The sequence below is a fragment of the Sodiomyces alkalinus genome (genome assembly GCF_003711515.1).
Source record: "Sodiomyces alkalinus F11 unplaced genomic scaffold SODALscaffold_4, whole genome shotgun sequence".
Taxonomy (NCBI): domain Eukaryota; kingdom Fungi; phylum Ascomycota; class Sordariomycetes; order Glomerellales; family Plectosphaerellaceae; genus Sodiomyces; species Sodiomyces alkalinus.
In genome coordinates, this window is record NW_021167082.1 from 3,152,529 (window position 1) to 3,173,051 (window position 20,523).

General features: G+C 44.8%; 2 protein-coding genes across 2 annotated transcripts; one reads left to right on the plus strand and one right to left on the minus strand.

Annotated features, from left to right (window-relative positions):
- Window positions 1–1,675: 1,675 nt before the first annotated feature.
- On the plus strand, window positions 1,676–13,768 carry SODALDRAFT_378548 (hypothetical protein; the record flags this gene model as incomplete). The annotated part of the gene is made up of 5 exons (XM_028614992.1): window positions 1,676–1,680; window positions 10,969–10,979; window positions 11,034–11,218; window positions 11,304–13,195; window positions 13,227–13,768. The coding sequence occupies 5 exons, from the start codon at window positions 1,676–1,678 to the stop codon at window positions 13,324–13,326; spliced, it is 2,193 nt and encodes a 730-aa protein (XP_028467264.1). The 3' UTR covers window positions 13,327–13,768.
- SODALDRAFT_332907 (cutinase transcription factor 1 alpha) lies at window positions 13,499–17,279 on the minus strand. The gene is made up of 6 exons (XM_028611832.1): window positions 17,066–17,279; window positions 16,952–16,976; window positions 16,734–16,751; window positions 16,544–16,671; window positions 13,976–16,462; window positions 13,499–13,896 (listed from the first exon to the last, which is right to left on the minus strand). Exons 1-6 carry the CDS (start codon window positions 17,185–17,187, stop codon window positions 13,827–13,829), a joined length of 2,850 nt encoding a protein of 949 aa, XP_028467265.1. The 5' UTR covers window positions 17,188–17,279; the 3' UTR covers window positions 13,499–13,826.
- Between the last annotated feature and the right edge of the window lie 3,244 nt (window positions 17,280–20,523).

Consider the following 20,523-nt stretch of genomic DNA (forward strand, 5'->3'; position numbering starts at 1 on the left):
AGTAATTGTATAATTCTATTAGTATACTATATATCTATATAGTCGTAGGATATATCGTTTCGCGTTAAGCGGCGGTACGCGAACCTCGTTTAAAAGCTTAGTTACTATTATTTAATATACCCTATCCAGGTATATCTCTAGCCAGCCAGTACTATCAGACCTAGGGCTTTAAGGGTTCGGAATAACTACCTTTTGGTATAGAAAATAGGGTGTAATAAAGATATCCTCTACTAATCTAAAGGCGAGCCTACCGGGAATATATCCTCGGCGAGCCCCGGACTATCTATTTCTCTATACGACCGGTCTATTCCTAATATTCGGGGCTATACGCGCGTTTAGGAATCTTAGTCCGGTCCCTAAACGTTCGTTTAGGTACTAGTTAATAGGCTCTATACGTTCATATAGTGCCCGGCGCGCAAGGACCATCCGTGCGTATAGTCTTCCGGCATATCAGAAAAGCTCTTTACGCTTATCCTCGCTTATATCCTAGTACTAAAGTATTATATACTCTGCTATTTCTACCCCTTTATCGTTATAAGGATACTATGTTATTAGGAATTCCAGTACCCTTACTTTAGCTAAGAAAGCGTATAGGCCTAGATTTTCTAGTCTAATCTAGGTAAGTATAGAGCTTTATCGGTTAAGGAGTTCTTTATATTTCCGGAGGGAGCGTTATATCGGGGGGCGGCTTAGTACCGCTACGGCGTAGGTATAAGGCCGCTATGCTTCCACTTAGGCGTAACCCTATTCCCTTATAAAGGCTATCCTCGGGGGCGAGGTTCTGGCCTAGGCTATTAGGGCGGTAAGTTAGGTTATCTACGCGAGGGTAGTATAGGTCCTATAATACCGATTCGGTATCGCTAAGGCTTTTACTATAGCGTATACTCCGGCTAATATCTTATCTTCGGTCCCTTTTTCTTATATCCGAAGAATATTCCGGGTACTTAGGCTTAAGAGGTATAGATTAGGGGGGGAGATAAAGGTCTTATTTGCAAGGACCCTAACCGGTATAGTCTTATAGGCTCCGGCTACTAGTCGGAGGTATCGGTTCTATACCGCTATAAGTGCCGCTATAGGGCTATACCGGGGGCCGGCCTTTATCTTATAAACAGTTAAGGCGTAATAAGTAAGGACTAGTCTTATTATTATAAGGTATAGTCTTTTTATATCTTTAAAGCTATACCCCTACGCTACCGCGCTAAGCCTTAAAAGGGCGTATGTTTCGGTAGCTAGTTAGCTTTTTATCTTTTTAGTATATCGTCGGAAGTTAAGTTTCCTATGAAGCTAAATGCCTAAAAGCCATATCGCCTCCGTTAACGGTACTAAAGTAACGCTAAGGGGGAGCGGGGTAAAAGAGGGTTAGCGTGACTTCGTTAAGGGGATATAGATATACTTAGCTAGTTCGAATTATAGTCCGCTCGTTATCTCCTAATTTATGTAGGTTCGCTACGCGGTAGCAAGGCGGTACCGTGTCTATACCTTTATCCTGCTAAAGGTAATAATATTCGTGTTATTAGTAAAACCTACTACTATCGTTTTAAGGACTCTTTCTAGCTGTTTATAAAGGGTAGAGATATAGAGAATAAAAAGAATAGGAGAGATCGGGGAGTCTTATACTATACCCCTATAAAGGTATTATAGGGGGGCTATTTCGCTATTAAGTAATAGCTAAGCTATGAAGTCTTAGAGGAAGCTACTAATTAGGGTAATAACCTATTAGAGGAAGCCTTTCGTTTTAAGTACCTTAAGGAGGCGAGAGTAAAGGATAGTATTAAAGACGCCTTTAATATCTAGTTAAAGTATCGAAGCGGTGCTACTATAAATCTAGCTTACCCTTATAGCCTTTATGACTTTTTATACTAGTATCTTTATACTTCGCCTAGTCCGGTTACTTATTTATCCCTCTAGGAGGATCCGATACTCCTCCGCTATAATAGTAATATACTTAGCTAGTATCCCCTTAAGGACCTTACCTATTATACTAAGGAGTAATATCGTTATTAGCCCTTTACTATCTTATACTCGGCCGGCGGCCGACCTGTTTTCTTAAGGATTACTATAGTAGCGTAGTGGTACTATTTCGGGTAATAGCCTACTTTAAGGCACGCTATAAAGATACTGTTTAGTCTTTAGTATAAGGGGGTTCTATATACTTTTAGGAGCCCTGCTAAGAGCCTATTAGGCCTTAGTACCGCTTAGGGTTTAGTCTTCTTAAGGCGCTCCTATATATCTATTATAGTAATATCGTGGCGGATATCCTATCTCAGGGGAAATTCCGCGCTTAGGGGCTTAAGGGCAGCAAGGACAAGGGGGGGTTAAGGACTTCGGCTCTCTGTACGTATATAGTGGCTAGGTTATTAATCCTATCTTAGAGTAATAGCGGTATCGATAAGGGGTTTAGTGGTACTCCCCCTTTAGTTTATATCTATTTCCATAATTGCTAGAGAAGGTTATTGTTCTTCTCGGTTATATAGAGTAGGTACTATTAGTATAGCCGCTTCGTTACCACCACGGCCTTATCTTAGCGCCTCTCCGCTTCTTAGAACTTATCCTATAGGCTCTGGGACTTCCCAGATATATATCTATAGTAAAGGCGCCTTATTTCCTAGGTAAAAGCGGTAAGCTCCGCGTTCTACTAAGGGGTAAATACGAGTCTAGGGGTACCCCTGCAGTAATATAGTATAGCCTTATCGGCTAGAGTTATAAGGCCCTTAATTAGGTTTCTTAATACTAAGTCGATATGTCCTAGTATTATAAGGGGGCCGGTCGACTATAATTACATAATGGTAAGCTAGGGGGGCATATAAGAGGTTAAAGTCCTTCTAGGCTTAATAGAGTCCGACCAAGTCCCGCGGTGATTCGACCACGATGGGTAGGCACTATATACACGTATAGTGCCTAAGCTATCCGCTCGTTTAGGCCGGAGCTATACGTCCGGATAGAGCTGGAATTATACGTCCGTATAGGAACCGGAAGATAGATAGTCCGGGCCCGCTAAGGATATATATCCCCGGCGCCCTTCGCCCCTTAGTTTAGTCAAGATATCTTTATTCTACTCTTATATACTAGAGTAAAGGTCACCCTTTTAAACCCTACAAGCCCTAGGTCCAATAGTACTAGCTAGCCAGGGATTTACCTAGATAGGGCTTATTAAATAGTAGTAACTAAGCTTTCAGGTAAGGTTCGTATACCGCCGCCTGGCGTAGACTATATATCCTAAAACTAAATAGACACGTAGTATACTAGCGGTCGCTATCGCGAACTAAGTCTACTAAGACTAAATAGGCACGTAGTATACCGGCAGATACGACTACTCGCGCTAGGCGAAAACGCCTCCCCTTTAATGGTTTTAGACGTGGAGTGATAAAGAAACCCACGGTCGTTAGTTAAGCGTAGGAATAGTGACCATACTAACCTGTACTAGCACCCACCGTGGAACCCGAGCTCCGATACCGCGATAACCTTCCTAATAATTACTAGTCGGTGTAGACGATTATACCGACCTATACTAATGCTAACCGTTTATAATAATCGCTAAAAGGCGTAGGATAGTAACTATACTATCCTATATACTAGCGTCCTTTATAGAACCCGAGTCCTGATAGAACCACGAGGTACGCTAACTCCCTAATAATCGCCTCCCCTTTAATAGGTCTAGGCGTATAGTACTAGGAGTCCACGGTCGCTAGCTAAGGCGTAGAATAGCGACTATACTAACCTATATACTAGTACTTACCGTGAATTGATTCCGAGCTCTAATACCTTCTAATAACCCCCCCTTCTACTATAGTACTAAGCCGCTCGATAATTTTTCCCCCCTTTTCCTGCGTAGTATAAAGGGAGCTAACCTCCCCTTACCGTAATCTTCCCTTTACCCGTATTTCGCGGAGAACGTTTTCCTCCTAGCGCGGGCTAACTAACTAAAATGGCTAAATATACTAAGAATAACTAAGGCTAGCGGCGTAATAACCCTAAGAGGAAGAGCGTAAACTAGTATCCGTACTAAAGACGAATCCCTATACCCGAGGCCCTATCGGCTTATCCTCCCTATTAGAGGGAGGGCTTCCCTATAGTAGACTCGCCTTCGACCGCCGATAAGTTTACTATAGCCCCTATACCTATCCACGGACTATAGTATATACACCGCCGTGGCTATTATTTCCGACTAGGACCTTAAGCTCTTATCGGACTTCTAAACGCCGTGGAAGGCCGTGGTATTCCCGGACGGTTAGACGGTAGAGATCTCTACCCTAGGTTCCTCGCCTTACTACCGGCCAAGGATCCGAACACGGACCTATTCCCTAGGCGAATATCGTGGTTCTATCTACCCTAAATATATCTCCGTCGTTTTATAACGTAGACGCCTCTTATTTCCTTTCCTTTTCCTTTTTTTTTTCTTTCCTATTGTATTCTATTCGCCTAAGCGCTCGCTATTCTATTCTATCCCGTTTCCCTTAGCGCTTACTATCCTATTTAGTTCCCTATAACCCTTATTATTCGCTCCTTATTATTACCTAGCGGTGTACTTATTTCCTTTCCCTTCTTCCCTTTCCCTTCTTTCCTTTCCTTTCTCTCCTTCCTATTATAAATACTATTACCGCCCACGGTTATTAAGTAGCCACTATACGGCGTTACCGGTTACTATTCCCCGTTAAAGGACGCCCGCGGAACGCAGGGCTTTTATCGCCCGGGGTAAATACTTAGGGATATTAATTTATAGACTATCTATAGGAGTATTAGACTTTCTTAGCTATCACCGATAAATTCCTCTTAGACTTCTTCCGGACGTTATTATGTAGCTAAGGTTTAATTACTACCGGCTAATAGCAAGACCTATATAATCACCGTAAAATTAGATAACACGCGAGGGACGTAATTAGCCACGGATTAAGTACTTAGTATAATAGAAGAATAGCTAGTTTACCGGAATATTTAGACATCGGAAGAAGCTATAAAGACATAGGAGCTAATAAACGCCTTTAAGGAAGGATAAAGACCTTAGTTAATCCAAGGATAGCCTTAAAGAAAGCGGAGGCTCCGAGTATACTATAGGCAGGAAATACTAAAAAAACCGATAGGTTAAAGAAGACTCGAGGCAAAGAACCTTTAAAAGGCTCTAGTATAGCCTCATAGCCTTATCAGGTATTAAATAAAGAACCTGAGTCACCCGAGGTAACTACGCGCTATTTACGTATAGCAAACGGCCTTAAGCTCGGGCGGAAAGCGCGAGGGTTATTATCTAATCTATAAATAGTAGGTATATCACCGGCACGCTAAACCGCGTTATTCTACTAGATTAGCTAGACCGCTTATAACCGTGGTTATAAAATTCTCGGCAGGACTATTATAATAATAACTATCCCTCCTCTATCCGTTAGACTATATTCCCTAAAAGCCTTATAATATTTTCTTCCCCCTATTCGCTCGAGTAAACTCCCCTTATACTATATAAAGGCTATCCCCCTGTTATTTCCTTATTATATTAAGTATACACTCATTTTATATTTCGTTTAAGGACGCGTTGCTAAGTATCCTTTAATAGTATAAATAGGTTGTTTGTTTATCGCCTAATACCCCTCGGATAAATTAAGGTCTAGAGACTTAGAGTATAAGGATAAATTCGAGAAATATTTCGGGAGGGGTAAGATAGGCGAAGGCTTTACCTTCGAAGGCTACTTCCGGGTAATTACTTAATAGGGTAATAAAAGCTTACTAGTTAAAGGCCTCCTATCGGTTAGTAAAGCGTTATTATGTAGCGTAAGAATAACGCGGATATTGTCTAAGACTACCGCTAATAAGCCGTCACGGCCGGTTACGATAATCCTCGTAACCGCGGGCTACGTCGTATAGTATTCGTACTATACGGAGAGGCCGGTTATTATATTATAATAGGTAAAGCTAAGTAGCTTATATCTATTTACCCTTAGCCTCTATTTCTCCTCTAAAATAACCTTAACGTATAGTAGTAGCCCTAGCTAAGTTAAATATTCGACGAGTACCTTATGGAAATAGCTCGCCGGAACGCCCCTTAAGGCCCTAACAGTCGTTTCTTACTTAATCCCCCCTTTAACCGCCGCCTAAGCGTAATAGTCACGCTAGCCAGATTACCTATACCCTATTATACCGGTAATATTCCTTTAATACTCGGCGGTAATACTCCTACACGCTCCGCCGGTAATATTACTATCCCTGCTATAATAATACCAAGACTATAGAAACTAGCGCTCCTAGTTAATAAGCTAGTAGAGATTATATAGCTCCGTCACGCTAAGTAAATAGATAATAGGGACTTTTTTAATAAGATATCTAACTACCCGGGGTATATTATTCCCCACGCTAAGTAAATCCTTAACTATCTTAGCTCCGCCTAGGTTTAGCCTATACCTAGAGACCGCCGCACCGCGGATATTCTGGCCGGACTCTAGATTTCTGTATACGCCCTAGCCGCCGCCGGTAATATAGCTAGCGCTATAACCGCCACGAGCGGCCTATTAGGCACTAAACGCCCGTAATAAGGATATACCGTACCGCCCACGGCGAAGTAGTAGATAACCCGGGTAAGTAAAGACTAGATCTGGATTATAGGCTATAAAAGCTTTACTAAACGTTTATACAATAACTAGCTAAGGTATTATAAGGATATCTTTATATACGGTAAATAGCGTTTTAGGCTTATCCGATAGCGCGGATATACAATGGCCCCCCCGGTCGCGGTAGCCGGGTAGGTTCCCCACTTTATTATCGAATATATTATTCCTTACAAGGTATAGAATATAGCGGACCTACCTTTCCTAATCGGCCTATAGCGTATAAAGAAACGAGTTTACCTCGCTAAGCTAAACCCTAAAGGCCTTCTACTATACGCTAAATAGGAGTAGCTTAGTAAACGGTTCGACGATAATCCGCTTATAGCAGATATAGTTATAGGCTACGTAGCTATCCTATCACGATACTATAACGCTAATAGTAAGAAGGGTAGGCGCGCCCCCCCCCCCTAATAAAAGAAAAAGAGGGAGGGTATAAAGGGTGCCGCGGCGAGGGGTGAATAACCTTACTGGATCCAGAATAAAGGAAAGGACGGCGGCGAGTAACTATAGCGATAGCGTACCGAGGACGCGTGCGACCCAATATAATACCTACTAAACTATCTAGCCGACCCCTATTAGCTACTAGCCCGGAGGTAAGATCCGGTTTTCGAATAGCGATAAACATAGGGCCGCGGAGCGATACCGTAGCGGCCACGTATAATAGAACTGCTTATATAATAAGGGCGTAGGGGTTTTTATCTATTAACGGTTTCCCCTCGAGAATTAGACAAGGACTATTGCCTAGGTGGCTAGCCTAGCTTAGCTAAGCGAGAGCAGAGTAATAAATAATAATAATAATTATCTCTATAGAATAGGTAAGGCGCGCCTAGACCTTAAGTTCCTTACACGAAATAAAAGGGTTTTGCCTAACGAATCGAAGGAGGTACCTTATATCGCGATTAGTAAGGTAATATAGCCGGCTAGGCTATAGTAGTGACTTAGCTGATTTCTGCTCTTAGTATCGCTTATATATCCTATTAATAGACTCTAGGGATACGCCTATCGTGCGCGCGACCTCGCGATACGTTAGCTCTATTTCGACTACGGATATAATCCTTATTCGTTTAAAAGGCGAATAATACTATTTAGGAGTCTATGGCTATTAAACTCGTATTATTATGACTGCTTGAAGATAGAGGGTTATAGGAAGAATAACGCGTTTGAACGCGTTAAGAGTGACAATATGGGTTTTAACTCGACATTAGTATAGGGCCACTATAGACCCCTCGGCTGAAGTCGCTAACGCTGAATTATACGCTATTCTATAGGCTCTTTAGACTGCCCTAGAGCAGTTACCTAGGCCCCTAAAGGGCTATATTTTTAGCGATCTATAGACGGCTATTTAGAAGGTTTAGCGCACCTTATAGTGGGCTATAGAAGCTAAAGACTTTATTTTACCCCTTAGATAACTAGGTATTTCGGTTTCTATATCGTGGTGCCCCTCGCACGTAGAGATAGAAAGGAACGGACTAGCGGAGATAGTGGCTAAACGGGCGTTAGACCCTGAAAAAGTTACGAGGTCCGTTAAATTCCTTCCCCTTAGCCACCTAAAACGCCGGGTAAATAAGGCCCTAGTTCGAGATTAGAAAACCCTATAGAACGAGAAAGAGGAGGCGGAAAAAAGACTTAAATCTGTGTGCTTAGGCCGCCCTTATAGGCGCTTAGTCCACGATAACCTCCGTTTTTCCTGGAAACCACTACTAATATAAGACCCTAAGTAGCTTAAGTCAGCTTGTATTTAGTTAAACACCGGCTTCGAATACCTAAAAACCCACTAAAAAGCACCTAGAATTAGACTAACGATCGCTATCCCTATCCCGGCTCCCCGGTATAGGATATAGCCGACCTTATTCTTTCTAGCCCTTTTTATACAAAAGAATATAGAGCCCTGCGGGAAGCCCTAGCAGGCCTACCGGTATCTCTACCGCTATTATTCGGTACTAAAAGAAGTATACAGCCCTTATAGACCTATCTTTTAGCTACTAAAATACCTTTAGCAGAGTTATATAGGGCGTAAACCCCGAGTTTTATAGTCTAGTTTATCCTGCTTTGGCTTTTACCTGTTATATAGGGTATTAGATAGATTATTTCGGAGAATTTCCTTTATCTATCACTATTATTCACTGTATATAGCTTCTACTTAGCCTATAGCCTTTAAGGCAATAGGTGCCACGCTGTAGCTTTAGGGCTATATACGCGTAATAAAATAAAATAAAAAGGAAAAGATATTAATACTAGGTTGCTTCTGTACTACTACGGTATTATATTAGGTAGTCGTAGTATTCACGGCTTAGACAATCCCTTTAGGACATCTAGCTTACAAAGGCTAGTCTTCGAGGAAGTCTCTATACTAGATACCTAGTTCTGTTAAAGAATAGGCTATAATACCAAGGAAAAGGTGAACTATAACGGATAACACTATTATAGCTTAACAGTCGTCTTTCATAGAGACTTTAACTTGAGGAGGAACAGGGGAGACTTTTCTCCCTCTACGCTAAAGTGGCGATCTACTCTCCTCGAATGCTCGGCGGTCCCGAGCGTATCTCCGATTCTACATAGTGCTAATCCATAGTGCCACTTAGTTCCTTATAAGTTCTTAGTAGTGCCGAGCGAATATTATTTTAGAGAGCCGTTATTCCGACTTCCTATATAACCTCTGAAAAAACATATAAAGTGGTACTTCGTAAACTACCCTTTTAGGAAGTTTAAAAAGGTTCGAGGTACGTACCTGTACTAATAGCACTAATACGAAAACAAATTTCAATACTATTATAAGATATCTTTAGGTTAATGTAGAATCTATCTATAGCTATTTTATAAAAGAAAGAATTTATTTACTAGATATATATATACGCACTATGTAGGAAGTAGTTCGTACAGCTATTAGTTACTATTTAATATATTAAGGAGCTATAAGGTGGTTTCAGAGAGTACTGATTCCCCCTGTTTTAGTACATCTAAACCTATAGAAAGTTCCTACCTCTTAATGTATCTAGTTGTACTCATTGTCGTGATACCATTGGTTTATCCAAGCCCCGCAAATACGTATTGTACGTTTTTTCAGGGGTTAGATAGTAGGAAGCCGTTATTTCGACTATAGTTCGGTTGTAGACACACAAATTTCTTTCTCGGAATTCTATCTTCTATATATAACTACGTATAGTCGATTATAACGATTATAAACAACTATAACGTCGTTTTCAAGCCTTTTATATAAGAGCTAATTTAACTCCTTTAATTAATCAAAGCCAGTAGTAAAGATAATATTAGTAGCTCGGATTAATACCCGTTATTATACTTTTTAGTTAAATTCTACTAATTAAGATCATATTAGACAATCCAGCTCCCTATCTACCTATTACTCGAATATCTAAGTACTACTCCTATCACTATTATAGTTAACTGATCAGTTTATCAGTTCGATTAAGGCTGATCATAGTATTAAAAGCTCCTCTACCTCCACGATTATAGTAATGCTCCTTCTATTAGTATCGGCCGCTTTTATCTTTATTAGAGGATCGACGGATTATAATAGCGTAGTCGTATTTCTTTACGTCATTATTTACGGATAGTAAAAGATCGTCAGAATCTTTATAGTCTAGGGCAAAGAAGATAGGCGGTAGAAGCGCTATCGTAGCGTTGATTAATAGATTAATAAATTAATGGATTAATAGACAACGATCATAATACTACGTGGTAGAGTTAATAATAGGCTTGGAGTAGTATAAAGATAGTAGTAAGCTAAGTCCTATCTTCTAATTAGTTATAAATATAGGTCTGTAACCGAACTATAGTCGGAATAATAGCTCTCTTATTTTAGGGGAGGCCGGGTCCTGTAGTGGTACTACCGCGGGGGCCCTCGCCGCGATAGCAGTCTAGGTCTCCTTAGCTCTATTAGTATCTTTTCCTCTCGGATAATATAGTAGACAATTATATATAGTTACGCTAGTAGTTTAGTTTTCATAATTACTAGCTACATAATCATACTTACATAATACTAAAATAGGTAAATAATTTAAATTCAAGTAAAAGCTTATTTTTAAGATATCTACTACTTACTTTTACTAATATTATAATATATATTAAAACAATATATTTGTAACTAGTTACAGAGAACTTTTATAAATTTCTAATAGCAATATATTATCTTATAAGCTCTATCCCATAGTATTATAAGACTTATACACTCGTGATGAAGACTATATTTTATACTAGTCTATATATATATATTTCTAGTATTTTGAAGTTACCTGGGTATGAAAATCGCGTTAAGAGGCCTGTGGTCCACTGGCTAAGGTAGGGAACTACCTACGGATCATCCCACATCTGTCCGTATCCCATCCATGTTCCCCTGAGCTTGGTCCCGTCCCCCACCGTTCAGTCCTCATTATTGTCAGCCTCCTACTATTGGTATTCTCTTGCATAAATGACACCCCATTCTTTTAGACCTGAAGCATCTCGCTGCCGTGGAATTTTTGCGTTCATTTTTCGAGAAACCTGTGCTTTTAGTACCCGCAACTGAGCTGGCGGGCCATCGCCTGTTATCACCGCCGCCGCCGCCGCCACAACGGCTCCTCACCGTCTTCATCCATCCAAGCTCCATCCCAATGAACGTCGCAACCCGATTCATGGTGCTCACCGCGTGCTGATGCCCGACCGTCCTCCGACGAAGAGCTGGATTTCGCTCCTGCTCTGACCATGACAGACTCAGGCCAGCCGACGACACGTATTGGCTCGTCAGCCCTTGCTTCCCGTCACGACACGGCTTCCAATGCTGTCCGCCCTCGCGCCCGCCATGCCATCAGCGCCGATAACAAGGACGATGCTCGTCCAATTGCACGAAGCTCCTCATCCCTGTCCCCTCCTCTCAGTGCTGCACCGAGTCGCACCCCAAGCCCCATCGCTGCTGCGCGGCGCCCGGCTGGCGCGGGCGAGTCGAGGTCGGTGAGCAACCCGCATTTCGACCGTGATTCCGGATCACGAGAGAACAACACACTGGGCCTCATTGAAAATTCGTTAGTACACGGCTGGTCGTCCCTCCAAGGGCTTGCATCTTCGCTTCTATCCCATGATAGCAGCACAGCACATGTGAACGGTCACGGCGCCAAGCCCAGACCACGGGGGGACGATTCTAGTTCATCCTTCCGGGATCAAATAGGTTCCTGGGCTTCGAGGTCAACTGTGAACATGCAGCTGGATATTGGAGGATTTTTTGCAAAGAACGCTGCCGAGAGAAATGCGTTGCCCACGGCCGACACAACAGCAAGTGTCTTGGAATACCGCAAGGGAGTCGATGATGGTCTGGACATTAGGCACAATTACAAGAGGAGGAAGTCGGACGATCTCAGCAACAATGCAGTCGCCCAGGAGTCACCCGAGGATAAGCTGGTCTACATCCATCACGTTAAAGCGACTGATACGTACGCCGGCATTATCCTGAAGTACAGATGTCGCGAGGACGCATTTAGAATGCTCAACGGTCTTTGGTCGAGGGATATACAGATTCGCACATGGCTGGCCCTCCCAGTCGACGCATGCGATATCCGCGGCCGCCCATCCCCGCCGCCCAATCAAGCCAACAAAGCGGTTGAGCCATCCACTCGCACTGAGCCGGATTTGCGCGACCAGCAGCCTAACAAGTCAGCACAATCATCGAAGTCTACCGACTGGTATGGCCTGCCTCATGAAACTCAGTCGGAGGATTCAGCGAGGCTCGACGAACTTGATGAGAGACCATGGACGCATGTTCGATGGGTCACCCTGGATTCACATTCCGAGCCAGTCGAGATCGCCCGGATCGCGAAGAAGACGATAGCCTGCCCCCCGCCGAGACGAAAAAAGAGCTTGCATACGACATCAACTGTCTCAACCCCAAGGCAGTCCCTGGATGCCCCCGGCGCCGCCGATGCTTTGGGCGGCAGTCCAGGCCGTGACAGCACGCTGTCTGGCAGACGTCAGAGGAAACCGGATCCCCACCGGCAGTCCCCTTCTGGGTCTTCCAGGAGTCGAGTTAGCAGTACCGGCGCTGATGGCCGACCTCTTTGGATGCGCCGGCCGGGAGGGGTTGGTTCCATGGGGAGGAATGTGCGCTCGCCAGGCCCCGAATCGGACCCCTTGAATGCTTGGGCCAAGCGCCATCTCCCCGCTATCGCCATCTCCGAGTCACTTCCCTCGATATCTGTCATGGGATCAGAGACTGCCAATTTCGGGTTTGGGAAGCCCGACGAGCGCGACAATTCTGCGACCATTGTGGAGAGTCCCTTCGACGAAGGTCACGACTTGGACTCGACTTCAAGACAGGGATCCGGGCTAGATCGGGCTGCAGCCCAAGTAGAAACATGGCTACGCAGTGCCTTTGCAAAAAGGCAGGGTGCATCCTCTACGCAATCGAACTGGAACAGCCGCAGCACGAGTCAGGTGGAGGGCGCAGACCTCATAGAGCTGGCCGATACTCTTAGCGATGATGGAAGGCCAACAGGCTCGGCGGTCGGCCCGGGCCTTGTGCACTCGGAAAGGCCGCCGTTTCCTTCCGGTGGGCCGACCGCGGGCCAAAATTTGTTGTCGAAAGGCAGACACAACGGCGATGCCTACGGATACAAGGAGCACAAGTCAAAATAAGTTTGCAATATGTTCCGTGAGAGGAAAGCCCGAGTTCTTCTTGCCTGGTGTTGGTGTTGGTGTTGGTGTTGTTGTTGTTGGTCAATTATACCATTTAGGCGGCCGCCTGTTCTGGGGCTAGACGCGGTGGTATCATTATGGCTTGTTATCTTTCATCATTCACACATTCTCCAAGCATGGGATGACGGCGTTAGCGTGGAGGATTTAGAGGTTTTCGTACAGGTAATCTATACCACACAAAGCACTGAAACAAGTGTTGCTCTACCAGCCAGCTTAGCTACTCAGGTTCTGGAACTTGTTGCGTTGGCGAGGAAGACAATCCGGGAACATAGTTGCAGATCGCACTTTCCTATAAAAATCGACTCGTCGCGTATTTCAATCTCCGAAGTTCTCGTCAGAAATGAATGGTAGGAAGATCTATTCCCCCGTGATCTCTTTTGGGGTCCCTCCCAACTCCTCAAACAAATCGTAGAGCTGTATCTGTATCAACCTCCCACCGGACGCCTGCCGATTGCTTCGACTCCTAAATACACGCTCGCTGTACTTCATATATCTATAGACTGGAGTTGTACAGAAAAAAGCAACCATCCTGAAGGCGAACAACAGTAAGTGGACTGCGTCCTAATGATTAGCATTCAGATCAAGATTCATCCCGGCTAAATCACCATTGTTGATGCCAAAAAATTGAAACCTAGGCAACACCGCGTTTCAGTCAGTCTTAAGAGGCTATGTGTGGCAGATAGTGTAGTGATCTTCTCGAAGCGACTCACCAGTCTTCGACATTCAACGTATTGGGCACCGGCTGCCCCTGAACGGATCCGGTGCTCCAGCTGTCGCTCGGGCTCTGACTATCCGGGGCCAGTCTGTCAAATTGGGGCTGGGGCTGCTGCCATAAGTTGCTCTGCCCCTGGTGTTGAAAGGCTCCCATGGTGCCAGGCTGCAATATCGGTTGACCCTGGGCGGAATTGCCACCCAGGCCATTCTCACTGTCGGAATGTTGTGAATAGCGGGGCCCTTGGTCCCCTAGGCCTTGTTGTTGTTGCGCTTGGTGCGAGTCGGGAATCTGAAGTTGTGTCGCCAGGGTTGGTTCCGCACTTTGCTGACTTTGGGGTGGCGAAAATTGTGGCATGACCGGCATGCCAGCGCTGTCAGGAAATAGTTGGTCGGGTTGAAAATTCTCCCACAGCGCTTGGGAGATATTAGGAGAATTGCGAGTCACAAGATACAGATCTGGCGTTGTGGCCGAGACGGAGAATGATGGATTGAACGGTGTTGTTGGGCGAGTTTGGGGGTGTGAGGAGGTCCCTCCCATAAAGGTATCTGTGCTTGGACGATGGTTAGGGGACAGCGCTGGTGGTGGCATGGCATGCGAACTTCCGCCTGTCTCGGTCCTCATGGGGTGAGTCGGGGTCTGCGGACGGGACCGTTCGTATGATTCTTGTGGTGTTGGTTGATTAACACTGAAATCGATGACCATATCATCATACTTGCGCTTGGTCCAATCTTGCCGTTGTTGTTGTTGCTGCTGCTGTTGTGGATGTTGTTGCTGTTGCTGTTGGTGCGGATGTTGTTGCTGCTGGTGGGCTTTTTTGTGCCTCTTCCCTCCTGCTTTCTGCAAGCGCTCCTCCAACACCTTATTACCAATGATGTACTCGAAAAGAGTATAAACCATCTTTCCCACCAGCCATACCCGCGAAACATCTTTCAATGCTTGCATGCATGTGCGTAACCTGTCCTGGGTCACTTGCTGGATGGATGGGACTGGAGACCGCATTTGGTAAACATGCATGATGAGGGCCGAGAATAGGCTGTAAACGACAAAAGCCGGACAGTATCGCAACTCTTTGTGCACTGCGAGGTTCTCAATGATGGACGTTATCATTGCGGCCGCCTGGAACGCAATATTCCGTGAAGGGTAGGGCGAGTTATCGGGAAACCCTGCCGACGCTCCGCTCGGTGGCATGTGAGCTCTGTGCAGTAGACACAAGGTCGTATAGTAGTTGGAATGCAGCAGTGCCGACCAGAAATGATGTCGCGCCACCTCCCAATAAACTATCTTGGGACAGTTTTGCAGCCAATCTGCCAAAGCCATGTCACTGTGTGTGAGATCAATGGCATTCCGTTGCCGACCCTTAGACGCCACCGAGTATTGTTGTGACAAGACTAAGCCCATGATTTCACAGAGCTTCACATATTGCATGAAAAACTGCACGTGAACTAGATCTGGGGGGTACTCGCTGGGACGATCGGCCTCGTCCTCAATGAAGTCATCTTCTGTGAGCATCTCAACGTCCGAGTCGTCCAGGTTGATCTGGACAGGACGGCCAAGGGCGACGGCGACGGATCGGTCACGAGTGAACAGAGTCCACCAGATCCGTTTCCACAAACGCTTGTCCGACCGGCTGAGCTGCGACTGCTCAACGCTGCGATGCATCCCGGACCCTTGAGCGACAATGGCAGCGACTCGTGTCCAATAAAAGACGTTCTTGGTCACGTCTTCCGGCCCCTCCCAGTACCATCCCATGAGAAGCAGTGACTGCACGATGGTGACCCTATCGTCTTCATAGTTGGCGTCGTATAGAGCCTTCGCTCTTTTGTAAAATGTGAGGGCTGCTGGTGTGGTGGAGCCGTTTGCGTCCATGAGTTGCGGGTTGGTGCAGACGCGAGACCCAGCCAGAAGGATGGCCTGGAGTAAGAGCAGCGATGGCGGATTCTTTGGGTCCCGGTACTGTCTCATGAACTGGGTGCGGTTGATGACGGGCACGATCGGGTGGACCCACTTGAAGTAGGAATCGATAAGTTCATCGCAGAGGGAACGCGGGGGCAGGAGGAAGGCGCCCCGCTGCTGAAGGATGTCAATTTCAACGTGGTCGAGCTCAGTTAACCTAGCTCTCGAGCCCCTCACGCTCTCCGGGAGAGGATAGTGAACGACATCAGTCGTGCCCTGACGATCGTGTACGAGAAGCGTCAGGTTGGAGGATTCACCCAGGAAAGCCACCCTACCAGCGTCCGTGATGGGTGCACGTGTGAATTTCGGCTTCATGACCAATTTAAGGTAGTTATCGCTGTCCATCTCTTCCTTCCTCGTCTGGGATTCGCTCTGGGTGGGAGGGTTACCATCGCTCGAGTGGTACAGGTCCGGTGTCTGAGAGGTAAATCCTTTGTTGTCGAGGTTGGCGCTCGTGCTGACGGGCCGTGGGGATATCCCCTCGGTAGCCGGAAGGGCTGCGATGGAAGTGGTCGCATCCCCTCTGTCGCTATGACAAGAAACCAAGAATCAGCTCGCGGTCAACACTCCAGAAGTAATCCGGACGAAAGGGCGCACAATGGTGACAGACCTATCTGAGTCTCTGGCCCCAGTAGAACTGTGGGCTTTCTTTCTCTTGGGGATGGGAATGCGACATTCGATCTGGAAGGCGGCGCAGTTGGTGCAGGGAACGCCGAGGCTCGCCGCATCACACCGGACCTGCAAACGCAGTTGGCTGTCAGGGACCAGTGGGGAAGGTCTCTTTGGCGGGTAGTCATTACCTTCCTTGCATGGCAAGTCTGTGCGAGTGAAGAGTTAGCCCATGGCTCGCGACCTTCATTCACGAGACATATGTGATGCGCCAGTGGTCGCCAGGGGGGGACGATGCGAGACGCCGTAATGCCTCTATGTAAGCCAGGTGCAAAAGGAGTCGCGGTATCCCAGGGACGGGACGAGATCAAGCGCAAGAAGGAGCTAGAATTGGACCGAAGCGACGTACCTCACATGCTCTAGATGCTCGTTGTCTTAATTCGGACAAATATGCTCATCAGTAAATACAGCTGTAATGAAAGGACAGCTTTATTGAAACTGGGACGGGGGCGGCGCTGCAAACCTCCTGAAGCTCATTTGCCCGGTAGTGTTAGGGATACCAGTGCCCTGTCCTTGGGCTGATGCGGGCGGATGAGAAAGCCCTGCATCTGGGGGCGAATTGTTCGGCTGGCCGTCGGAGGTCATCTCAACGTCCATCAGAGTCGCCTATTTTCCGGCCCTTGACTCTTGGAATGTTCCTGTGTCGTGTGTCACCGGCGACTGGGGAGAGTCGAATCTCCCCTCGAAGTCGAAGGAGAGTACGAAGGACGGGATAGGTGGATAGAGTATGTCGTTTTGGGGACTGAGGGGAGAGGGGAAGAGTACGTACGTTGTACTCCGCATCCAATTCGTGTTACCGACTTTGAATTACCTTAGGCTGCGTGACCAGGAACCATTACTACCTTACCTTGGGTAGGTAGCCATGCCCGGCCCGCCCGAGAGGAGGTTGCAGCTCAACTCACCATTGCCCCCTGCTAGCGTAAAGTTCACCTGACCTGACCCTTCCTCTGGCCTTTGCTTCTCGCCCGACCATTGCTCGCCAAGCCAGCAGTAACGGTCGGGTGAGGTTAACGGGCGGAAGGGTGCTGATATATCACGTGACCTGGTTATAAGTGTGATTCCCTATACCTTAGTCACTATTATAGTAGGGATTTAATTCCCCTTTATTATTTTCCCGTGGACCTTACCCGACTATTCCTGCTAGCTTAGCGAGCAATGGTCGGATAAGAAGCAAAGGCTACAGCATTAGTCAGGTCAGGTTATATCTACGCCAGTACACCTCTCCAGAGATTAGAAACGTTAGCTCGAAACTTAGCCCTACGTCTTAATCGATTATTGGATTACACTGCTAATCTGTAATTTTCCACTTATTTTATATAAAGAGATATAAATCTAAATATCCCTACTAGGAGTAACGAGGCTAATATCACGCTGATTCAAGCCATGACTAGATTCCTTACGATATACCACGAAAGCCTTTAACTTTAACTTACTATAACTTCACTAGTTTTATACTAATCTGTATTTTAAAGCCACCGTTAGAATTTTTAAAAGAAGCTCTTTCTAATATAGCCGCTAATACTGCCCTGCTTTCTCTGTGTTTAGCTAACGCTAACGCGGAAGATATCAAGATTTAACGCCCTTTAATATCTCTTTTATAGCTTCGGCGGCTTCCTATTATCGATGACTCCCTTAGTAGAGCTACGCTATATAGGAACGCAAGTATTCCTTAACCTCCTACCTCTCTCTATACCGAATAATTGAACCGGGTTAATAACCGTTATATTGAAGCCGCTAGTCAAAAAGTCCTCCTACTAATTTTATAGGCGGAAGCCCCGTAAAGACGTTCTAAGGAGCTCTCTAAAGACTTAAGGCTAACGCTTCGGGGGCTTTAACGTATAGTAGGCTAGAGCTATAGCCGTATAGCAGCTATAATATCTTAGACTATTAGCTAGAGAGTCACGAACATTAAGTCTAGTACGTCTACTAGGCTAAAGCGGCCATGCCTTAGAGGTTTAGTACCCGGAGGAAGAAAAGTAGCACGCCTCTACGATATCAGATATACGAGTAGATTTAGAAAGACTAGTACTACCGTATATATATATAACGCGACCTACGCTTTATTATACCTAGTCTCTCCTTATATAGCGATACGGCTATATAGTCTACGAGAAAAGATCTTAGGTACTTATACCGTATCCGCCTATATAAGATCTATCTCGCGGAAGAATATAGACGTAAGCGCCTATCCTTCGCTATAGATATACTAAAGCTTTTCTTAACACCCGACAATTAGATTAATAACTCTATTATAATAGCTAATAACACCTAGGCTATAAATAATCCGCTCTAGAAGTAATAAGTAATAGTCTATAATATAGAACGTCCTAAAGACTTCCTGCTACTATATCGGAACCCCGAGGGTTAGATATGCTAGGGCTTTATTATAGAGCGTATAAAAAGGCCCTGCTATATCTGGTCTAAGGAATATAAAGACGTTAACGGGGATAAATACGTTAAATGTATCTATCTGTACATCCTACGATTTATAGAAGATCGTCTTTTATATAGGATATATTAGTATAACGGCGCCCCCTTATACCGATCCAGAAACGTTAAAAAGTGGCTTAACGATTATGATATCCTACTAATAGACTGCCCCCCCTACTCTTTAGACCTAGCTTCTATAAAGTATATGTGGTTCTTTATAAAGAGCTAGATTAAGAGTTAATATCTATAGGTTTAGTGGATAGAATGGAAGGAGCTAAAGGCAGCTATTAAGGCTGCCTGGAAGGCTGTTAATAGGAGCTTTTTAGAGCGTTTAGTTTGTACGATGCCTTACCGCCTATGTTAGTATATTAAGAGGGATAGAGATAATACTGATTTTTAATAATAGTGTTATAGATATTATTAAGGGAATTATTCTTTTTGTATAGATATTGGTACTTAAGAAATAGGTAAATATATTATATATTCGGTTATACTATGGCCCGCAGGGGTCTCCTATTATCCTAGCCAGTTATATTAGATTGTATACGAGCTGACGTTTCTAATCCCTGGAGAGGTATAGGGGGTAGCACAGGGGCAATAGTCAGGTCACTAGGGGGGGGGTGGCAATAGTCAGTTAAACTATAGTCTCCCGCCCGATAGTGGAGGATATTATCGCATTAGTACAAGCCTCAAGGGTGGGCACGAGCCTTAGGGGTAGAAATAACAAAGGTAGACCCACGGTAAAATCCCGGATAGGATCTAAATAGAGTAGTATTTCTGGAAGAGTACTGCCCCTTATAAAAATAGGGTAAATAGTCTCGTACACGTTATAACTTAATATAATATACACACGCGAATATTTCCCCTAAATTAGAAGAGTTAGATGAGTGTATCTTAACGTGCGGTAGTTATAAGCCCGGTTTATAGCGCTTTAAAGCCACTTACCATCTTTAATATCTTCTATACCCTTGAGCTATCCTTGTTACCCTTCCACTATAAAAGTAACCACGTTATAAGCATTTAATCGACTATTATTAATCTAATTATAGTAACCTCTTCACTAATAGAAGATATCCTTTAACGTTCACCGCGATTAATAGATGCTAACCACCTAGAAGGACTAGATTATATAGGAATATAGTATCAGCGGGAAGTTCTCCTCTCTTTAGAATAATTACCTTAATCCTTAACTAAATAACAATAAAGCAGAAGCCTCCTTTTTATCTAAGGCTATATTACCTACTATACGTAAATATAAAGCCGAGAAAGGCGTTAAGATGCCTTAGTTAATTAACGACCTCTTAGATTAAGATAGGGTTTATTACTTTAAAGCCGCCGCGTATATCGCAAAGAAAAGGCCGACTACGATAGTCAGGAATAAGAAATTAACGCCCTACGCTCCTATATCCTGGCTATAATCTACGTTACACTTAGGGACCTCCTTAGAACATTATAAGAAGACTAAGTAAATAACGCGAGGGCGTGGATTAC

What these genes read in the sequence shown, in the direction of transcription:
- SODALDRAFT_332907 (XM_028611832.1), bottom strand. Translation starts at nt 17,187, where the DNA reads ATGACCTCCGACGGCCAGCCGAACAATTCGCCCCCAGATGCAGGGCTT. An exon ending in GGGCAAATGAGCTTCAGGAG is followed by an intron (nt 16,977 to 17,065) that starts GTTTGCAGCGCC and finishes GTCCGAATTAAG; the next exon opens with ACAACGAGCATCTAGAGCAT. An exon ending in ACGTTGAATGTCGAAGACTG is followed by an intron (nt 13,897 to 13,975) that starts GTGAGTCGCTTC and finishes GGTGTTGCCTAG; the next exon opens with GTTTCAATTTTTTGGCATCA.